Raw genomic sequence first — 22968 nt, 5'->3', positions numbered from 1 at the left:
CTCCTTGTCCTCGTTACCTAGGTGCCCAATAACTGCTTTTTCTATCAGATGTAATAACAGAGCTGTCATATATTTTAAAACCGGCAATTTTTCAAGAAGAAACTTTATATAATAAATGATCTCTCAGTATTATAGGCAGATGTTGTACCATCATTTCTGAAAACACTATTAAGCTTCCTATGGAAAAGTTCCCTACTAATCTGCTTTTAATGCCATCTTTCTCTGGATATTAATATTAGAATCATTAACAGTTTTCAATCTTTATATTAAACAAGTAGATTTTCTGTGCTATTGCACAGAATTGTGGCCCTTCTTTTACCTGTTTTCGTATTTTCATTGCCTGTTTCAATTTCCACTTTACCCTCAATAAACTTCTTTCCCCGTCTGCTTTCTGCTTTTGTCTATTTTCATTGGTTCTTTCAACTGAATAGCAGTGCGTGTCACGAGGGAAGGAGCTATGGGGCTTTGGGCTGTCCATTTTGGAGGAGATTAATCCCTGTTCATGTTAACAATTTTGTTTTCTTTCGCTGACGCTTCCCCCAGTCCCTGTGTCCTCTACCTTTTCCCATTCTTGACTACACCCCCTCTCTTGCCATCTTCTCACTCCCATCACCTACATCTGCCCCCCACCCCCCACCCATTGCTCAACTGTCACCTCACATCTTACTTCCTCCGTGGGGAGGTGGAGAGAAGTCAAAGGCCCCTTCATACAATCCTGTTTCCCTTTCCCTCAACTCTCCCTTGCTCTAGACTTCTACCTATTGATCACAAGACGCTGAACATTTTTACGTTGGAATACAGATAGGAAGTAGTTACACATTGGATTTCAATGCAATGTGTGACTCACAGAAGAAACTAATGGGATGGATCCAACCTGCAGGTTTTCGCCCCCTGCAATCCCAGCCCATCTTCACTAAGCTGTCCTAAATACAATGTGCTGATTGAGCTGACTCTCGATGCCTGAGTGCCATCGACAGCCATCTTGATTCGTCTAACCATTTGAGTATTTTCTCTTTGATGCCCATTGACTTTGGTTTAACCAGGACACCTAGATGCTGCACCACGTTAAATGATGTCAAAGGTAGTCACTCTCATATGATCTCTAGAATGCCGAGACGCAGCCTCCTGAATGCCCTGGCAGCCTTTTGACAGCACACCACTATTAAAGGCCTTTGGAATATTTTTAAATAAACCTGTTAGAAAATAAGAACATTAGAATTCGGAGCAGTAGGAGGAGTGGGCCATCTGCTCCACCATTCAAGATCATAACTGATCTTCGACTTCAATGCCATTTTCCTGCACTATCCCCACATCCAGAAATCTATCTCCATTTTCAATTAAGGCAATGACTAAGTCCAAGGTAAGGAACTCCAAAGATTCACCGCCCTCTGAGTGAAGAAATTTCTCCTTATCTCATTCCTAAATGGCCAACCCCTTAATCTAAGTCTATGCCCTCTGGTTCTAGACTCCTGAGCCAGGGGAGACATCCTCCCTGCATTTATCCTGTGGAGCCCTGTAAGAATTTTGTCTCTTACAGTCAGATCACCTCTTATTCTTCTAAACTCTGGTGAATACATGCCTAGTCAATCAAATCTCTCCTCATACAACAGTTCTACAATCCCAGGAATCAGTTGATGAACATACCCTGCACTCCCACTGCGGCATGTATATCCTTGTTTTCAGAAGATGACAAAAACTGAACACAATACCAGTTTTTTGTGTCTTTCCTGAGGCACTAAAATCTATTTAAATAGACATTCAAAAAACCTGTTCAAATTGGCTAAAATAATTTAAAAAAATAAAATTTATTTGAAAAATTAACAAAATAACAAAAATAAAATCATCATAAAGTAGTAGAAATTCATTAAAAACATCAAGATAAAACAAAATAAGAAAATTACTTAACTGGGGTTGGGGATCCTATTCAAACCAGTGGGGTCAGACTCCTCCACCAGCTAGTTTATTCCTGGCTTCAGTGTTTCAACTGCCTGCTGAAGGCAAGTACAACTTGGATCAACTTGGTCGATGGATTATCAGTTGTAACTATTCGGTCATCCATTGGAGGAATGGAGAGAAAACTACAGCATTGGTAAGCATTTGTAGTAAACCAGTGCATCCATTTCAAAATATTATTCATTTTACAATGCTGACAATCAAACCTTTATAAAAGAGGAGACACAAGAAACAGCAGATGCTGGAATCTAAAGCAACAAAAAATCTGCTGGGAGAACTCAGTAGGTTGAGCAATGGGTCAGTCTTGATGCAGAGTTTCGACCTGAAACTTCGACAGTTCCTTTTCCCCCCACAGACACTGCTACTCAACCTGCTGAGTTCCTCCAGCAGATTACTTGTCGCTCCTTTATAAAAGAGATTTGATTCACCGAGGTTCCAGAGGGTCTGCTTAGGTATTGGGTCCAAAACCCAGATCCCTGTATGTACTTCACTTCTCCAAAAACCAGAAGCCTTCCCAAATGCTCTTTGTGGGATTTGCGGCATGACAAATGGTTGCCATATTTTGCCTGTTTGTCACTCTGTCTGCAATTCAAGAGTATTGCTTATGTGAAGCATTCTGAGGGCAATGATGAGCTGCTAGGACTAAGTATTTCTTTAATTACAGAAGCTTGTACTTTACTGACAGTACTTGTTCTGACAGTATAATCCACTTTCCATAACATCAATAACATTGGCTGCAATATTTTGAATGGTTGATCAAAAAAAGCTCCGATCCAACTGCAAGTACTGAATGTTTTGGCCATTTTGCAGATGAAAGTTTTCAAAATCATTAGCTATTGAATTATTTGGGATTTGGGATAATTGCTGGCTTGGCCAGTAATGCTTATACACCAAAAAATGAATAAAACAATTATTCTTGAATATTCCATTTGCAGCACATAAACAAAGACAGAACAAATAAACCATCAGATTTTCTGTTAATTGTACTCCAGAAATAGCTCAATTATTGGATGGGTTGGGTCAGTCTCACATTTTCCTGAACTGGTAATGGACCAACCAATTTTCTATCATCACCACGTCTAACACAAAAATAAATACAAAATGAGTCACTTTACGTCTGTGTCTTAAAGAAGCTTCATTGGATATTTTGCAGCAATGAGATTTATAACATTGTGGCTTATGGAGTAGCAATTTCATTTTCTAACTCACGAGGTTAAAATGTATTCTACACTTGACAAAATTGCAACCTGGCTTTCTTCTAATAACAACTTCATAATAAAGCAAAGACCGATAGATATAAAGGAACAAAAGGATCATAAAGATCCTTACCGCAGAACCAAAATAATTCCAATTAAAGTTATTAAGGTGATCATTAAGTAGTGATCAAACTGAGAGATTAATTTTCTCACATGCTGCTGCTCATTAATTTTAGATTGATAGCTTGTTATCTAATTTCAGATCTAGGTAGTTTGACCTGTGGATGTAATGGCATTTCTATAAATTACATTTCTGCTTCCTGATGTTTATTCATACATATATATTTAAATGAAGAAAGCAAATTAAAACCCCAGAAAAAACTGGTCTCCAGAAACAACGGTGACAGATTAAACCAATAGTAATTGCTTTCTTTGAAAGTATAATTTGGTTTGTTTTATCCCCCAATTGCAAAGGAATTTAATAAATTTTTAGAAGGAGGAGCATAAAGACAATACTTTAGAATTAATTGTTGCTTTAAATGCTACTGTTAATGCATCATGAGTAATCACCACTCTCCCCAGTAACTATGGATGGACTGAGATCAAATTAGCTACCAATTATTAATGGATGTGACACAATTACAGTTAATTCACCAATCACAACTATATCATTTTTTGGAAGTCACTTTAGAAGTCCACGGCAGGCACAGTAGTGTAGCAGTTAGCGTAACACTATTACAGCACCAGCGACCCAGGTTCAATTCTGGCCATTGCCTGTAAGGAGTTTGTACATTCTCCCCGTGTCTGCGTGGGTTTCCTCCGGGTGCTCCGGTTTCCTCCCACATTCCAAAGACGTATGGGTTAGGAAGTTTTGGGCATGCTATGTTGGCACTGGAAGAGTGGTGATATTTGCAGGTTGCCCCCAGAACACTCTACGCAAAGATGCATTTCACTGTGTGTTTCAATGTACATGTGACTAATAAAGATATCTTATTTGTGTGGATGCGTAAAGCTCTGAGACTTCTAGACAATAAAGAATCATTCATAAAGTTAAGCACTAATTGTGATATGAACTTAAGATATAACCACAAAACCATTTTTCAATAATTGTCATCTGTGGGTTAAATATCTTATATGTCTTTTATCAATTCAATGAGATTATATTAGGCTCTGTTTTGCTGTTGCAATGACGACAAAGCTGTCAGCATTTTCATCATTATGTTGTGAAATTCATAGCATCCAACCATGTGCAATTAAATCCAGAGTGACTGTCTGTGATGTTGGGTTTCCCCAAGACACACTGTTCCAGTGTTCATAAATACCATCAGCTTAGAATCCACGATTTATCATAAATCAACTTTTTACATAATATTCTCCGAGCAAAAATTTGTAACTCATATGTCTTGTTGAAAAAATAAGTTTTTAATATCAAAAAAATCTGTTCTGACCCTGAGAAATTAGCTCTATATTGTCAAGAGCCCTTCCTTTCATTCTAACATACAAATTCTGTTGATTTATAAGAGTTTACGTTTATGACATATCAGCATCTATCTTAATCAAATATATACATCAAACTTTATTTCACATTCTCTAAAATCAGTAATTTGTGTTTTTTTTAACCCTGGATTTGCTGAGAGTTCGTCAGTCTGATTGGCTGCTCAGCCTGCATGATGTGTACAGTCTTGATGGATTCTGATCATTGTAGTAGTAGGTCGTACTGGATTGAAAGCCACGTTATAGGGTGGGTTTAGCTGGGTAGGAGTCAGCAGTTGCAATTGGAACTGCCAGCTTTCAGCTGTTGAAACTTCAATAAGTCTCAGACCTCAGCGCATGCACTGCTAAACATGGAAGCCCAAGGTTTACTAAGTTACAGATGGCACTGCATCCTGATTTTGATGATGGGAAAGGTGTGGATGGGACATGATTCTTTGGAAAAAGGATGCTCTCATGCATGTTTATCTCAGGAGATGAAAAAACTGCTCCAGGCTTCAAGGCACTCAAAGATCACCTCCTCAGAGGCAATGCCAAGAATGACTGTAAGTTTAAGCCTCTCTCAATCTACCAGTTAGAGAAACTGAGAACTCTGAAGGGATATACAAAGGCCTATCCTTCACTGGGGAGGCAACCTAATAAAAATGCCTGGGTGATGGTGCTACATTTCCAAGATTATCACATCTTCTCTCTCTCTCTCTCTCTCTCTCTCTCTCTCTCTATCTATATATCTCTCTCTCTCTCTCTCTCTCTCATTTCATCAAATAATATTGTGCGAGTAATAATCCGTACTGCAGAGCCTTGCTCATCATTGAAAATGCCCCTGGACATCTGGTAAACATCAAGAAGATGGCTGACAACATGCTTTTGACCCCAGTACTGCATCACCGCTACAGCCCATGAGGCAGAGTGCCATCACAATATTCAGGACCTACCAGTGACGAATAATGAAGTATGTCATTTCAGAGCTGAGCAGCAATGACAAAACCACTATTCAGGAAAGTTAGAAGAAGCACAAAATTCAGATAGCTGTAGATTACATCAATGGCTCTTGGAATAATGTGACAATGAATGTTGTATGAAGGAAATAATAGCTAGAGTGTGTGAATGGCTCCTGTGGATCTATTAGCCTGAAAAAAAATCTCTAAGAAGGTGTTGTTAAGTTGGAAAATAAGGCTGAGTTTGATGAAGTAGTCTAGAATGATGTGGAAGAGTTACGGGAATTTCATGGTGAACGGTTCATAAATGATGATCTATTAGAGCTTGAGCAACACAGCAAGAGCAAGAGGCTACCAACATAACAGCACCCCACAAAAACAGCTCAACATGAAAAAGCATTTGGAGGTGTTCTGCCTCATTGAGAAAATGATAGTCATCTTTAAAGATGATGATGATTCTAACATGGAGCGCACCATTAAATGTGGCTGCATGATGGAAAATCCCGTGCTTTGCTTTAAAAATGTTTATCACTAGAAGGAGGAGAGCTGTCCAGATGTTCAACAATGCCTTCTTTAAGCCTTGTTTATCAGCTGCCAGGAAAAGTCACAGGATGAATCCATATCATCAATGTTGCAAACTTCATCAAAATCAAATTGACCACCATCATCCCAACACCAGTCACAACTCCACTTGTCACCTCCTCACCACCACCTTTTTATCCAAAGTAGATCATTTGGTCCCTCAAGCCTGCTCCCCCGATCAATAAGATCACAGATGATCTGACTGTTCCCTCAACTCTGCAATCCCAACTGCTCATGGTAACCTTCCTCATCAATAATCTGCCTCAGAGGAGATTCTTCTTCCACTGGCCTTAAAGGAAGAGCTTTCTGAACAATCATGACTCCCTAAGAGAAAACAAAAATCATCTCATCTCTGTCTTAAAGGAACAGTCATTCATCTTGACGCAGTGATCCCTAGATTTAAGATTCTCCCACAGGAGACTGTGTCCAGCTTGTTATGACCCTTCAGCATCTTACTTGTTTCAAATGGTGAGTACCCTGAAAGAATTATGCACAGCTTTATTGTCTTACTTTAAGATGAAATTGTTAAGAATTTTTTTTTATTATTTTAGATGCCCATGTTGATGTATTTTTAAGCATTTAGGTTTCTTTGACCAAAATTCTTGAGCTCTGGAATGCAGCCAGAATTTTTACATTGGAACCAATGGAAAAGCTTTCTCAATTTACAATTATCGCCCTAACAAAACGTTTTCCCAAAATGTAACCCCTTCATATATCGAGGAATACCTGTGGTAGATAGAAGGTTTACAGGGAAGCTAAAGAAATAAATTCATTTAAACATAGTCTAACATCTGTGTCAGTGAAGTTATTGGAAACTATAATTTAGGACAATGGTCCTGAACACTTTGCACAGTAACGTGCAGATCTTCAGAGTTCTGTACTAAGGGCTGTGGAAGCTCAGTCATGAATATATCCAAAGCTAAGATGGATAGAATTTCGGAAAAATCCAGAGGATGTCGGCTTCAAGTGGAAAAGCTGAGGCTTAGAGTTGGCCATGATCTTATTGAATGGTGGAGCAGACTCAAGGAGCTGTACCAAGGTGGTAAGAAAGATTACCTATGATGTAGATTATATGAATTTCCAGAAATACATTCAATAAGGCTCCACAGCAAAGAGTTATTGAAATTAAAGCCCATATTTTTGAAGATAAACTAATGAATTAGGTTTGTTATTCAGTGGAAGACAGGAAAAGGGAATAATGGGACATTTCTCATTTTTTATGATTTGGGAGGAGACCATTCAGCCCATTGAGTTAATGCCAGCTCTCAGAGCATTTGCATCAGCAGCATTCTCCTACTTATTTCCCTGTAATCTATTTTCTCTCATATGCCCATCAATTTCTGTTCCCCCTTCCCCTGATTCTCCTGTCATCCACCTATATTTACAGTAGCCAATTAACCCACCAGTACGTTCCTGGGATGGAAGAGAAAACTAGAACACTGTTAACATTCTGGCAACCTTTCTTTAAAGAAAACCCAGATGGTCACAGGGAGAACATACAAACTCAACACAGACAGCACCCAATCAAACCCAAACCATTGGAGGACTGTGGCAGCAGAACTACCTGCTGTACCACTGTGTACACAAATTTAAAGAAAATGATCAGTGGTGTCCTACAAGGATCTGTGCTGGGTTACAACTGTTCACTTATTTAGTAATGTTGTAAACAAATCTAGTGCTTTTGGCAGTAATATAACTGTATGTGTAAATGCAATTAGTGCAGACAGGAATGTAAGGCAATGTTGAGATCTTACTAAATTAAATGCATGGGAAGAATTGCGGCAAATGGATTTTAACACAGGTATATGTTAAGGTATCCATTTTGCAATATTAAAGAATAGATCCAGGTTTACATTTATCAAAATGGTGAAAAGCTGAAAACAATCAATGTCCAAAGAGATTTAAGGGTCTACATACACAGACTGCTGAACATATCAGGGTCAGCTCAAGAAACACAAAAGGTGAATTGAATGCTAGCGTTTATATCCAGAGGACTCTCTGGAGGCCAGTTCTGAAACCTCACTGTGTTTCTCTCTGCAACGGATACTCCCTGACCTATCAAGTACATCGAGCAATTTCTATTTCAGATCTTCAGCACTTTCAGTGTTGTACTTATATATTTGCTATAAAAGAGGGGAAATATTTGCTGCAGTTGTACAAAGTAATGATTAGATACACTGGTGTGATACCTATACTGCGCTTTAGAAAGGTTACCAGAATGTTAACAGGGAACCAAATTTTAAGGAATTTAGAAATTAACTGATCTAGTCTTGATTCCTAGGAAAATGGAATACTCAAGTGTTTAGAATATTGAAAGAAATTGAGAGAGCAGATAGAAATTGTCTTCTGCTGGTAGAGGAGTCTAAAAGAAGGTGAAATAACCTTAAAATTATAATTAACATTCAAGTGTGGAATTAGGAAACAATTCACATGCACAAATGTGCAACACTCCAATAAAAAAACAGGCAATGCTAGCTCAATTAATAACTTTAAATGCAAGATGGATGAAGATTTGCCCCCAGTGCGGACAAAATGAGCTGGAATATAAAAGGCCATGATTTCATTGAATGGCAGAACAAGTTTGAAGGGCTGAATGGTCCACTCCAGATCTTAGGAAATTTGACCCGCAGTGTTTTTTCCTGCTTTTTTCATTAAGATTTTTTGATGTTCATTGTCTAATTTCCAATGGTTCTTAATTCATTGTTATCACATTACCTGTTCTGTTCTTTTTTTCCTCCCTAGGTGGTCTTCTCTGACTAAATACATCTAAACCATCCACTCTTATTATAGTAACTTTATTAATTCTGCTCGCCCTCTGAAACGTCAAGTTTTGCTCATCCCTGTTTTAATTTTATAGAATGTCTGCTTAGCAACTTGCAGAGAAAGGTTGACAATCAGTGAGATGGGAAAGGAAACTGCATGGTGCATTTGCTTACGTGGAAAATTCTAACTGTTATGGCAATCAAAGTCAATTAACAAAGGACTTTAATAATGAAGGCTCAACGGGAGAGAGCAGGAGTTCTGAGGGTAGTCATTGAGCTTCAGAACTGCTGCAAGAGAATCAAAGCAGAAAGAGCAAATTCCACATTGGAAGTAGGATTAATGGAGTGAGAAACAAAGGATTGCCCAAAACACAGTAAAGCTCCCAAACCGAAGAGAATGAAAGCATATGTGAACCTGACAGGAAAACTCAGGGAAAATGAGAAGGTATTAGAGAGAACTAATACCAAATTGAACAATTCTGCATTAAAACTTCTTTATAAATAAAACATAAAACTATTTAGTTACCATTTTTTTTTCTTTACTTTTGTACAGCCTAATGGAAGCATTTCTAGACCAATCCTAATTGGCCCTCAACCGAGAGCATCAGGTGTGGAGAGGAGATTTAATTCTGAGTGAATCGACAGGTTGTTATAGCAATCTACCACTTTTATTGTCATAGTTACTGATATTATTTATTTTTTCCAGATTTATTTAACCACCTAATTTAAGTATGCCAGCTGCTAAAATGGGATTCCAGCTCCTATCTCCACTTCAATAGATCAGTTCTCTGGATAATAACTCAGTAATTTAATAACTATCCTATCATACCCTGTAATCCAGCCAAATCGTTAATTTTGCTTTTTTAAACTCAATAATATAATCTTTTCTCAAATGCAAGTTTCTAGTGTGATTTTATTAAATATTTTAATCATTGTTATGATACATTTTTTGTAATTAAGATGTGGGTGTTGAATGACTGAAGCCAAATCTCAGGATTATACAATATTTGCCAGCTGTTGTTACTGAAAGTAATGCTTTTGCACATGATTCTGGATGAAAACAACCTTAATGACATTTTTAACCATGTTTTTCACCAGTTTCACTGTTTTTCTTTACTGTGGGTACCCCATTCCAAGAAAATGACTCCCCAAGACCCACTTGGCTCTTATCTAGAAATTGCAGTTCACCCTATACTTTTGGAGCACCCGCAAAAAAGAAAAATTGTGATATTGGTGAAAAACATGGTTAAAAGAATCATGCACAAAAAGTTACCTCCAGTAACTGCTAACAGAGAAGGTAGCAACCACCTTATTGCCACACTAATGGCTGGGATGAAGATCAGACCTTAAAGAATACCACAGCTAGCAGCATAAAATCCTGCAATGACAGTGGGGAAAACCAGGATGGGAGTTGGGATGGGGGTGTGGAGGTGCAGGTAGGGGGACAGCAGGAGGGGCACACCATTCCATCGTGTAGCTGAGCACACCTAAAACAATGAATTGGATTGATCAATCCCCCATGTCACGAGTAGCCCAAAAGGTACAGCTCATCAAGAGGCTAATGATCACAGCATCTCACACTGAGAATATATTAACTGGAGATGCTGCAGCCTTTTTGAGTGATTCTCAATTCCTACCTTATTACTGATTTACTGTGAGGTTTGCGCCTTGTTTTGCCTTAAGTGAAAGGTGTATGTATCTGTGTATGCAGAAATGGTTACTGCACATTAAATGATGCTCTTTTGATGTGCGTCTGATACTGAGTTAAGGGGAACCATACCCAGAACCATCCATGCCAACTGTTAATCAGCCCAGAACTGACCTGTAACTTAAGATGCATACAAGAGTTTTCATTGACAATTCACATGTTAAAAACATGCAAACTGGGTCTGATTTTTAAGCTTTTGCATTTAAGCAGAAGTACCATAATGTGTATAGTAAAAACATTGGCTGTTGAACAGCTATTCAAATATATGGAGAAGATTATCAGTTGTGATATTACCTGTGAGGTACAAAAATAGGGAAATACAGTTTTGCTTTCTTTTCCTCTGTGCCTTTAAGGAAAAATATCAGTTTTCCTTTTAGTCCCTTAGTCTCTATATCCTGAAATTTTGCACTTCTAAAATGCTAAGTATCAACACACTTGATCTTTTTGTAACCATTTTTTAGTTCTTCCAAACTATTGGGTACATCTGCAAATCAAGCTAATGACTGTTACATTTAATCCACCAACAAAAGTAATGGAAGTTGTCGCAACAGTACTATCAAGTAGTAGCACTTACTCATCGCCTGCTCACTGATTCCCAGTTTAGATTTCTCAGGGCAACTCAGCTCCATACCTCATCATAACATGGGTCTACACACAAATTCCAGAGTGAGGTGAGAATGACTGCCCTTGACGTCAAAGTAGTGTTTGATGAGTATCGAGGTGCCCTGTTAAAAGTGAAGTTAATCGTCAACAACGGTTGGAGATTGGGGGCAGTTGGGTGGAAGTGTCAATAGCATTGGAAGTAAATGATCTGAAGTATAGCAGTTATTTATGCCTTACTGTAGAGGGTGGGGTCCTTATCCATAACTGCACCTTTTCTTCTCAGAGTGACTAACAATGGACACTCCTCAATTGCTCCACAATTGCTCCAAAAGGAGAGTTCCATTAGGAATGAGACATTTGATATACATCTGATACAGATTCACATTGAGCAGTACCTGATCAAATTCTGGGTGAGGAGAAATTGATCCAGAAATTGTCATTATCGCACTTCGCTCTAGGAAATGTTCATTTTCAATTCTGTAGCGCTGAAATAAACAATGCTACGTGATCATATGTTTTAGTGTTATTGAATAAGGCATAAATATTAGCCAGAACATGGAGACAGGTTCTCTCCTCTTTTTTGAAATAATGCCATGAGGTCTTTTATGAAAGGACACATGGATCCTCAGTTTAATATTGTTTAGGCCAAATCTAACAGTCCAGCACTCATTCACTATTGCAGTGCACAAGCCTAGATATCTTTTAACTCAAATTTCTGTCGTGGGACTTCAACTCACAATCTTCTGACTCAGAGATAAGAGTGCAAGTATTTGAACCATAACCAGCTATTATAAATAGTCCTAGCTGACAACTGCACTTAATTTTCCACTAATTGACTATCTTTGCTGAGGTGTTTAATTTACTTTTAAAGGCTTGATAACATGCTGACTCATGATTAATGTTTTTCTCCTGTTTTGTTTAAGTGCATTTGCAAAAATAGCTAAGTTTACTTGGGGTACAATGTGAACACAATCTACATGGCAGGAAACTAATGGATCACAATAGACATTGGGCAACATGTTAGATAGTTGCACAATCTCTGTCAGATGGGCTAAACTAAAACCACCCCCTTAGTACCTTAAAGGAAAATGTAGCAGTTTCTGGAAATCAAAAGAAAACAGAGAAAATGCTGGAAATTCTCATCAGGTCAGGCAGCATCCATGAAGAGAGAAACAGAGTCAATGTTGATCAATCTGAAATGTTAACTCTGCTTTTTTCTTCACACCTGCTTCGTGATCTGCTGAGTATTTCTGGCATTTTCTGTTTCTATTCCCTTACTATCTTCCCTGGAAGCATGGTGAATTACAACAAAAGGCCAAATTTGAATAATCAGATCAGACCTCAGTTGTAAAAATTCTTTCATAAAAGTGAAAGAATTTGTGTGCCTTCCAGATCTTCAGGACACAAAAGTGTTTTGCAGCCTATTTAATATTTCTGCAAAGACTGTTTATATATAAAATGGCTCATTGGTCTTGATGGTGTTGGCTGACAGATGAACTTTGACCTAAAGATGAATATTAGCCAGATATTTTGGTAGGTTCCCTGCTCTTCAAACAATAATTGTGATTATTTATCTCATTGAAACAGACTAACTGGGCCTGAGATTAGGGTCTCATTCAAAAAAAAGCACTTTTAATGAAACTGTTTTCCTTATGTATGACAGTTATGTTACATGTTCATGTTACATGCTTACTTCACATGTTCAGACTTTAAGTAGGGATTTATCTCACAACCTTATAACTGAGGGCTAGCGAACAATTATCTGAGCTAAACTAACACCTAAATACCATTTAAGAGGCATATAAATTCTATTTATATAGTTGAGAATGTTCTTCTGAAGATGGAATTGCTGTGATTGAACCTTAGAACCTTTTGTCTGTAATTAATCAATTTTACAATGCTTGTTACCAACCATAATCACTCAAAATCAAGTGATCCATTCCCCAATGTTAAATCTTACAATGATTGTAAAAATTAATGAAAAAGTGATACTAGTAACTAACATTGAAATGTCATTAGAATGAATTGTGATAAAGCAGCACAGTTATATCTGAATTTGCATTTTCTACATTTAAACAAAATATGGTTTTTCAAAGTTCTACAGCTTGAGCCAATTATCTGGTTTGAAAAAAATCTGTGCTTATCTTGAACAAACAGTGATTTTCTCAATTACTGAAAGACAGTAATTGCAAATGGCTATTAATTTATTTTGACTCACAAAGTAAGTGGGAGAAATAAACTGGTGAAATGAATTTATAAAGATTCTGTGATTATTTGATCAAAACATGGGCCAAAAATGGAAAGTTCTCTATTTTACTTTTTGATGTCAATTAGCATTAGTCATATCCCAAGAGAGGATCCCAAATCTCTCTGGCAACAGTGCTCACTGGACAAAACATACTCACAGGTTGATCTGAACACCATATTCAACTAGGCTGATGCTCAAATTTTGATTCCCATCACCCTGAACAATTCATACTTGGCACGTGGAGCAAACAAATTAGAGGGGTTGCTAATGTGTCTCCTTTTGTGTTTAGCAAACTCTACCATATGTAGTTTCATAAATCTGCAATGAGGATCACTCTGACTGAACAAACATAAAATAGTACAGCACAGGAACAGACCCTTCAGCCCATGATATCTGTGTCGACCATGATGTCAAATTAAACTAAATTTATCTGCTTGTATATGATCCATATTCCTTCATTCCTTGCATTTTTATATACCTGTCTAAATGCCTCTTAAATGCCACTATCATGTCTGCTTCCTCCATCACACCTGGCAGCCCATTTCAGGCACCTACCATTCTTTGTGTAAAAAAAACTTACCTGCAGATCTCCTTTGAACTTTTCCCCCTCTCATCTTGTATTTGACAATTCTACCCTGGGAAAAAAAGACTCTGATGATATATCCTAACTATGCCTCTCATAATTTTATAAACCTCTGTCAGGTCTCCCCTCAGCCACCAACGCTCCAGAGAAAACAATCCAAGTTTATCCAACCTCTCCTTCTCGCTAATACTCTCTAATCCAGGCAGCACCCCCTCTGCCTGGATTAGAGAGTTAACCTCTTCTGAACCCTCTCCAAAGCCTTCACATCCTTTCTGTAATGGAGCAACCAGAACCGCACACAATATTCCAAAGTACAAAACACATGAGTAAGAATTTTGTCCTTGGTCACTAGCACTACATCTTAGTGAAGTATTGGCTGCTGCTTGTACTGAATTTATTCCCGAGATAATTACTGGTTTATGTCACAACCACAGAACCACAGAATACTACAGCACAGAAAACAGGCCATTCGGCCCTTCTAGTCTGTGCCAAAACTTTATTCTGCTAGTCCCATTTACCTGCACCCAGTCCATAACCCTCCAGACCTCTCCCGTCCATGTATCTATCCAATTTATTCTTAAAATTTTACAGTGAGCCTGCATTTACTACATCAGATGGCAGCCCATTCCACACTCCCACCACTCTTTGAGTGAAGAAGTTCCCCCTAATGTTCCCCCTAAACCTTTCCCTTTTCACCCTAAAGCCAGTGAACATTGATATACCTTTCCAAATTGTAATTTAAATTGAGGTGACTCATTTTCAATTTATACTTCCTTTAGTAAAGGTGCCTTCTATAGATCCAAACAAAAGCAGAAGCATATTCATTGTTTCTTGTGTTCATCTATCAAAGACGTTAATCTTTCCATTGATAGCACAATGCAAAGTTCGCAAGGTGGCCTTGGTAACATCCAGATCCATACATGGACATAAAAAAAATTTCTTTCTCTCACTGTGAGTGCAGGTCTTGGGTATTTTAGCATAGCCCCATTTCACAATGGGTATTATTTATCAGATATGTGAACTCTATTTCTCTCTCCACAGGTGCTGGTGATATGAACCACTAAGTGTTTCCAGCACTTAGTTTTTTTTTATTCTGCCCTGATAACTTTTATTGTTTGGTTCACTGCTTACATTCAGAAGCTAATTAGATAGAGCTTATTCTAGGCGGCTAGAACAACACATCTGACATGCTAATATATGCAGATTGGCAGATGGCAAAGTAGATGATTTTAATCTTTTGATTGCAAAGCCACCAATGGAAAAAGCAGCAAGCATTCAGTCTAAAACTCACCTCCTAAGATGTGAGATCTGTCAACCTCTCCATTTATATTAAGGAAATTGCTCTAACATTAAAGGCATAAATCACAGCCGTCGATACGCTACTCCAGTTCTGAAGGGAGATCTGAACACCATGGATGACCTGAGATTAGCATTCTTCAAATACATCATAACACCTTGATGGTTTACAATGAGATAAATTTGACTGATGCACATTATTGATCAGACTTGAACACCAATATATCCTCTCTCGAAAATATATGGTTTGCTCATGCCGAATGGCCTACTTCTGCTCCTTTGTCTTGTGATCTTGTGAATAAATTTATTGTTTTGAAGCAAAGTGCAAAGTCAGTATCTTGTTGGATCTTGACCCATAAATAAAATTAACAGAAGAGTTTAAGCACAAAAGCCTTAACTTGACAACGCATTATTTTGTGTCCTTAGTAAGGACACAATTATATGATAGCATCTCACATATTCATCAGCGGTCAATATAATACAGGAAAGATCAATAGATAGGACGCAGCAGGAAAATCCATATATTGAGCATAGTAGGGCACATATTTTTGCTAATAGAAAATGCGATCTACTTTTGGATCGTATCTTTCTGCCATGAATTTAACTTGCTAGAGCAAAGCAATAATTTTGGTGATGGTGATAAAATGAAAACCATTACCATCAAGACTAACGTATTCTCTCACAGTCTGAATTTCTGCTATGTGCAGTGTGCAAGTAAGACCTTTATTCGGAGCAGCATTTGCATGGAGTTATAAAGTCATTCTTGTCATGCTTTCTTCATGTGTGATAGACATGACACATTTTTGCTAATGTGAGTTTTATTATTCAATCTCAGTTTATAGGAACATAAAAACATAAGTCACATACTTGGCAACTGAAAAGAATAGTGATAAAGGAATTAAAATATTACCCATTTTAACTATGGAAGAAGCTCTTTCTTTGGATCTTGAGACACCATGTGAAGAAGTTTGCAATGAAAAACATTGGGGAAACAGATATATGATACAACAGATTTTTCAGCCACATAAAGCATTTCAGTTTGCACTGTTCAATAAGTTAGTCATCCATTAAATACGCTGAAATAAATATGTAGATATCCATAGATGTAGGTAGATAATGATTCTGCCTGCATCATGACACATCTGCTACAACATGGGAAGTAAATCACACAACTTTACAACTCCGGTCAAACAATAAAAGGACTCCTAATAAGAAAGGTTATTCTCACCATCCAGGCAGTGACAAAATCTCCCATCCAGGTTCCAACTGCTGCTAACTTCATAAAGTTTTCATTTCTTATACCCATGTATTCGTTAATGATGAAGGAACTGTGGAACAAAACATACATTATTAGTAATATTTCAGGTACTTAAAAGTTGAAACAGATTCTCACCATAGGACACTGGAAACGAGATATGTCAGCTTGGGAAAGTGGAGGGATGTAGCAGTGGTGTGTGCCCTCACTGCCAAATAATCATTAAGCACCCTCTCATGCCCAGCAAAAGCAGTAACAGTTTCATTTCTGCACATATCCCTTGTATATAATATCACATTGCTGGGAGAACAGGTGAATTACTTTTAGTTATCAGTTTATTTGCAAATGTGATCTTGCAGTTGAATTACTAATAATTCAAAATCAGCAAATAAGTATTTCATGAAGTTCCAATGTCCTTACTATTTTAAAGATTTTTCTTCATTTTTGAACACAATTATCCAATGTACCCATAGAGAAGTTATTAATCCCTAGAGTTTCATACAATATTTGGAAGGAAATAAAGCATGTCAGTAAATAATGAACACACCAATTTACATTTATAAAGCACCTTTCACAACCTCAGAATGCTCGAAAAGCCCTTTACTGCCACTGTAGATTTGAAATGTAATCACTAACTTACATGTCACAATGATTGCCAAGATACAATCACAATGAACATAATAATTCAATCTACATTTGTTTGAGGATGGTAGAAAACAAGATTAGCATCTGCCAGGTGTGGCAGGAATTAAAATGTTACCCATCTTAAGCATGGAAGAAGCTCTTTCTACAGACCTTGAGACACCATGTGAGGAAGTTCACAATGGAAAGCATTTGGGAAACAGAAATGTGATAGAACAGATTTATCAGCCACATAAAACATTTTAGATCATACTGTTCTAAAATTATGTTTCAGCACAACCTCAAGTGAATTGGTGGAGTATCTGTATAATGTGAAAAGACCATAGGGAAAGCCAAGGGTATTAGATCTATTGTTAGCACTAAAAATCAAACATTATCATAGTGCCCGTACAGAGAATTAGGCACTTAGAATAATATGTCCAGGATTAGAGATGCACATGAGAACTATAGTAGCAGGGGAAAGGTTCATGGAAAACCAATTAGATTAATACCTAGTTTTAAAAAAGTTATGTGGATAAATTGAGGGCTGAGGCATTTTTCTCTAGAAAAATGCAAATATTGGAGCAATTTGATTGATTGTACATGATAATATTTAAAACACTATGGGTTTAGACTATGTCCATGAGGATGCATTATTTTAATTGAATTGCTTAGGAAGCTGAAAAAACATCTGTAGTTGAGGTGAGAACTTTTCCTCTGGTACTTTCTCTGGTAACTCTGAAGAATATTTGTGAACTTCCATCCAACAATTATAGAGAAAAACTATCATGAAACCAAGAGTATTAAAATTTATTGCTGGCACAATTCAATGTAAAACAAAAACTACCACAGTGCCCTTACACTTTATTAAGCAGTTAGTATACCACGTCCATGACTACATCTTCACAAGGGAACATAGTAGGAGGCAAAACCCATTAAGTTGCTATATTTTTTTCAAACCCCTAGTTGGAGTGACGACCAGACTTAAGAACAGCTTCTTCTCCATTCCTATCAGACTTCTGATCCAATCATCTCTTTCACATCCCCTTCCTGGTGCTGCCATGTTCTACCTCTTCTATTATTGTCACTTTAGCATTTCTTTTTGCACTACTTCAGTTTGCATTACTATACTTTGCACCATTCTATTTTTTTTGCACTCATCACTGTATTTATCATTGTATTTATTATTACCATGCATACTGTGAGCTTCGTGCAACAAGGAATTTCATTGCACCCTGGTGTACATGACAATAAACTACCCTGGATCTCAATTATCAGGTCAACAATACAATTTTGGCTCCTCTGCTGTGCAAGGAGGTTACCAAGTGAGTAGAGAAGAAGATTCAAGGATGTGCTTGAAGCTTCCTTGAAGAAGTACAACATCACCACTGACTCCTGTGAACTACTGTCCTATGATCACTCAAAGTGGAGAAGGACCATTCAGGATGATAATGAGAACCTCAAGGCAATATATTGACAGTACTCAGAAGCCCTGTTTATGCAATAGAAGGAGCACACTACTTCACAAACTACCCACCCACCCTCCTTCAACCGTATCCTGACTTATCTATGGAAGAATCTGCAGTTCCCATGTGGGACTCATTAGCCATTTCATACCCCATAAAATCAGACTAAAAGCAAGTCATCCTTGATCCTAAAACACTGCCTAAGGGAGAGAAAGAGAAGATATTCCTCTGGACTTCTTAGGCATTGTGACTGGTACTTGCAACATTGGATCAGTATTAGATAACTGGTGGTCAAGCTTATGTGATATTTGATCTTCTGAAAGGAGCGACGATTCAACACGACACCAGCATGGTTAAAATCAGTTTGATTTACTTGTTCACATTATGTTAACATACACTAGTATTGAAGCGATTGTCATCAATGCTGAAATAGATATTAGGCCACATTACCTATTCCAGTCCTGAGCAGTGAGCACACATGCCAGTAGTGTTTATCAGCATTGAGGCCTACCAAAGTATCCCAGCCAGAACGAATCTATTTTCTGTGGGACCAGATAGAGATTAGGCTCCAGTCTTCCTTAATCCTTCTCCAAGGCACCAGATTCTTCTGTGTTTATGAAGTGCAACAATGCAATGTAATTACCTTATACTTCTGTTAAAATTTCACCCTGAAGTAGCTAAATAATAAATGAAAAGCATGTTTTCCCATCTGAGCTATCAGTTTGCTGTAATAACATTTCATTCTCACTGATGAAAGGAATTGATGTTCCCAATGCTGCCAGCCCATCTGTGAAAACATTTCCTTATCTGCTCATTTGCCAAGGATCTGACCTTCCTAAAGTATAAATCAGATCACAGCATGCCAAGTCTAGCTCTTTGTTAAACTTTTTACTCAGCATGAGCTGCTTCCATTTTACCTTGCATGCATATTCTTATTCTTATATTAATTAGGCAATTAAATATAATTGAGAGGGACAATTGGCATTATCCACTTGACAAGCTTGCTGAAGTTGGAATCCTTCTGCATGGATTTTCCAAATGTAAAAGACTTTTGAGATCTCATTGACCTTATGTGTGATTGCACTTGATGTCTGCGGGATGATTTGGTTAATGTTCACCCCATTGAAGGCAATTTACCATTTCCATGTACCAGGGGAGCAATCCTTTCTATCCTTTCCTAATGCTCCAATTTGTACACTCCACAACTAGACGTATGCATTGAGTCTGCTGTTGATCTTTCTAAATGCCTATTAAGGGAACTAGCTTCACAGTGTGCAATTGTTGGAGCTCATTTCAGCTCAAAGTGAAAGTGAAAGTAGTAAATTTACCATTTCCTATGAATGCATTAAAAAAGGATAGCTACTAACTCACTAATTGCACTGCTATGCTATGTGTGCAAGTGAAAGGGTTTAGTATTTAAGCAGTTCAATAATGATGTGAAAAATGATTAACAATTGTTATTCAGTTTACATTCTCTAGCATGGGCTGTAAAACAATTAGTATTGATGCATGAAACAAAATGTAGGATAACTCAGTTTGACTTGGAAAGAAAGCCTACAATGGCTGAAGCTATTGTTGCCCAAGGGAGTTTTGTTTTCTCAAAAGGAGTCATTTTAAATCTTATCCTTCTTTTTATTCTGCTGCCAGCTGTTAGCTTTTTGTTCCAGAATGAATCTAATGAATGTGTTTAAATATTAAAAGTCGAGAAGAGAATGGGCTGATCCCCACGTGTTTGATAGGAATATCTTAATACAAATCCGACTGATTTGAGCACCATTTTAATAATATTGCAACTGGCATTAGAACACGTTATTAAACAACCGAGCAAGAGATCTCACAGAAACCATAAAATATCAATACATTGTTCAATGTTAAATTTGTGATGTGGCTTTCATTAATGGAATTGTGAGATATGCAATGACTGATCTCTTCCACTGTCTTGAAACAGTCATCTTGATGAGAATAGGGATTTATATCTGCATTAACTCAGCTAGAAGTGCAGTGACTTGGACTCAATCCAGCCTTTAAAATGATCCGATGGGAGTTGTTCTTTCCATGTAATTATGATCAATAATTCTTATGACCCAGATGCACATCTCAAACTGCAGCAAAGATGTGCCTGAACTGCAAAACAGAAAGATATATTTCTTATTGCAGTAGCACTAGTTAACAAATGTTAAGAAAATAAATCATATCATTGAAACTAACTTGAAGGTTCTGATACAAATCAATATACAAATAAAACACACGTCAAAACAAAAATCATTATTCTTTTTAATCAGGTTTCAGCTAATTATAATGTAGGCTCATGTCTGATGAAGAACGATTCTTAGAAACCAACAAAGCAGTTCATTATACCATGCATTTGCTTTCTATATAAACGGTTGTTAAGCACCATTCAGTTTTTCAGACAGTCAATTCAAATGCAACTTTGGAGGCTATACACTAATTGTGACATCAGCTACTGAGTTCAACCTTCTGGTGTATGAGCTGCATTCCTGACAGTAGCAGGGAAGGGCAGAACAATTAACTGACAGTATTCCTCGAAACTAAATCAACAGCAACAATGATGTCTGCCCCTCAAGCTAAACCAAATATATTCAGAAAGTTAATATGAGTGTGTTACAAGATGAAAGGGTTATTCAAAATAATGCAAGCCCTATGGTAATGATGTAGGTAAATAATACAAGAGGAATCACTTAATGCAGGTAATGCAACTGTATATTTCTCAAGTATACAGCATTTTCCAACCAGTGTCGTTCCTAGACAAATGCTTAAGATACTATTTCCAGCAAATTGCCAGCTTCTGAGTTTTTTTTGCTTCAGATACTCAAACTATTCCCTTGTAATGCTTTAACCAGATAACATGTAAAACAAGTGAGGGAGAGCATAAACCCACTCAGTCAGAAAATATACTATTTTATAGGGACAGATTGATAAGCAATTATACTGGCATCTTTAAGAAATGTGATGCTAAAAATGAGTGGCATAGAAGAAGAAACATATTGCATCATGCACAAAGGGTAAGAGAAAGACTGCTTCTGCCAAGGGAGTAAAACCATTATTCAAAATACAGCAAAGTAGTACATTATTGCTTTTGTGTTCTGCTGCCAGACTCTTCTTCATATTTTTGATATTAAAATTGCTGCATTATTAACAGTCCACAAAGGAACAAAACAGATGAAACGTAATGGCAAGATATAGCAATTATCCTATCTGGAACTGGCCAAGCCCAACTACTGGAAAGAATCAAGGACATTTCTAATTCTGAACATAATGGAGCAGGATTGGTAGCCATCCACAGAATCCTATAAAGAACTTGATCTCCTGATCACAGTTTGACAATGTGATCCTTGAACACTAAAGGCTAAGATGGAGGTTGATTGTTATGTTACCCAAGATTTAAAGATAAGGCATTGTAGAGGATGCATGGATAGTCAAATTGGATTTAATTACTGGAAAAGATAAACATAAGCTTCAATGTCAGAGTTTCAGTCAGTACAAGGAAGAACACTCATATATGCTATTTAATTGATGCTCCTGGTCATGCAGCTGAGGGGTATTGATACTAATGTAGTTAGAGACTAGGAATGTTGATATTACAAGAGTGCCTGAGTGCAGATCACTGTTCGCACAGCTGGAATAAAGAAAACAAAGTTTACTGCTGAGACATTGCACAAAAGATTATTAAATCAAGACTGACAGCAGGAAACATACTACAAAACGCCTTTCTTTCTCTCTGGAACATTTCATTCCTAATGTAAAATGAAATCACCAAGCATAGGACAGCTTAAGCTTCATTGACCTGGAAGAATGAGTCGGTCTTCAATTTTTATTTTATTAAACTGCACGCACTCCTGCAGCAGTGCTGATTGACTGTGGTGAGCAACTGAGCTTTCACCTGCATTCACCGTGTGCTTCAGACTGGTCAGAGAAACATCAATGGCCTCTCAGTCCCTCTTCCAAATGGGGACTTGGGTTGAAGGTAACGTTCATCTTTAAGGCTGCATTACCTGTGAAGTGGGTATTCCTCAGCTACAGTCAAAGTTGATTCTCTGTTTTATTGACAGGGAAAAATCTTACAGCAGGTTGTTGCTTCCCCAGCCCCTAAAAGGAGCAAAATGATGATATACAGTGATAACTGTAACCACCTTTACCATTGTAAAGCATTCTAAGGTGCTACACATGAAGGTCATCAAACAAATCATATATCAATACAAATAACACAGACAGATTAGAGAGACAGGTTTTGAAGAGAGTTTCGAA

At 37.5% G+C, this 22968-nt stretch overlaps 1 protein-coding gene across 12 annotated transcripts in view; it reads right to left on the bottom strand.

Annotated features, from left to right (window-relative positions):
* The window catches only part of tmem117 (transmembrane protein 117), a 244938-nt gene that overhangs the window by 108398 nt on the left and 113572 nt on the right, over nucleotides 1-22968 (bottom strand). For all 12 annotated transcript variants that reach the window (XM_052030128.1, XM_052030137.1, XM_052030134.1 and 9 more), the window contains one exon: nucleotides 16589-16688. In XM_052030128.1, coding sequence (XP_051886088.1) covers nucleotides 16589-16688 — 100 coding nt within the window. The remainder of the gene's footprint in view (nucleotides 1-16588; nucleotides 16689-22968) is intronic.

Source organism: Pristis pectinata, chromosome 15 (genome assembly GCF_009764475.1).
Source record: "Pristis pectinata isolate sPriPec2 chromosome 15, sPriPec2.1.pri, whole genome shotgun sequence".
Classification (NCBI taxonomy): Eukaryota; Metazoa; Chordata; class Chondrichthyes; order Rhinopristiformes; family Pristidae; genus Pristis; species Pristis pectinata.
Note: the sequence above shows the minus strand (reverse complement) of the source record. Positions and strands in the feature narration are given on the sequence as shown.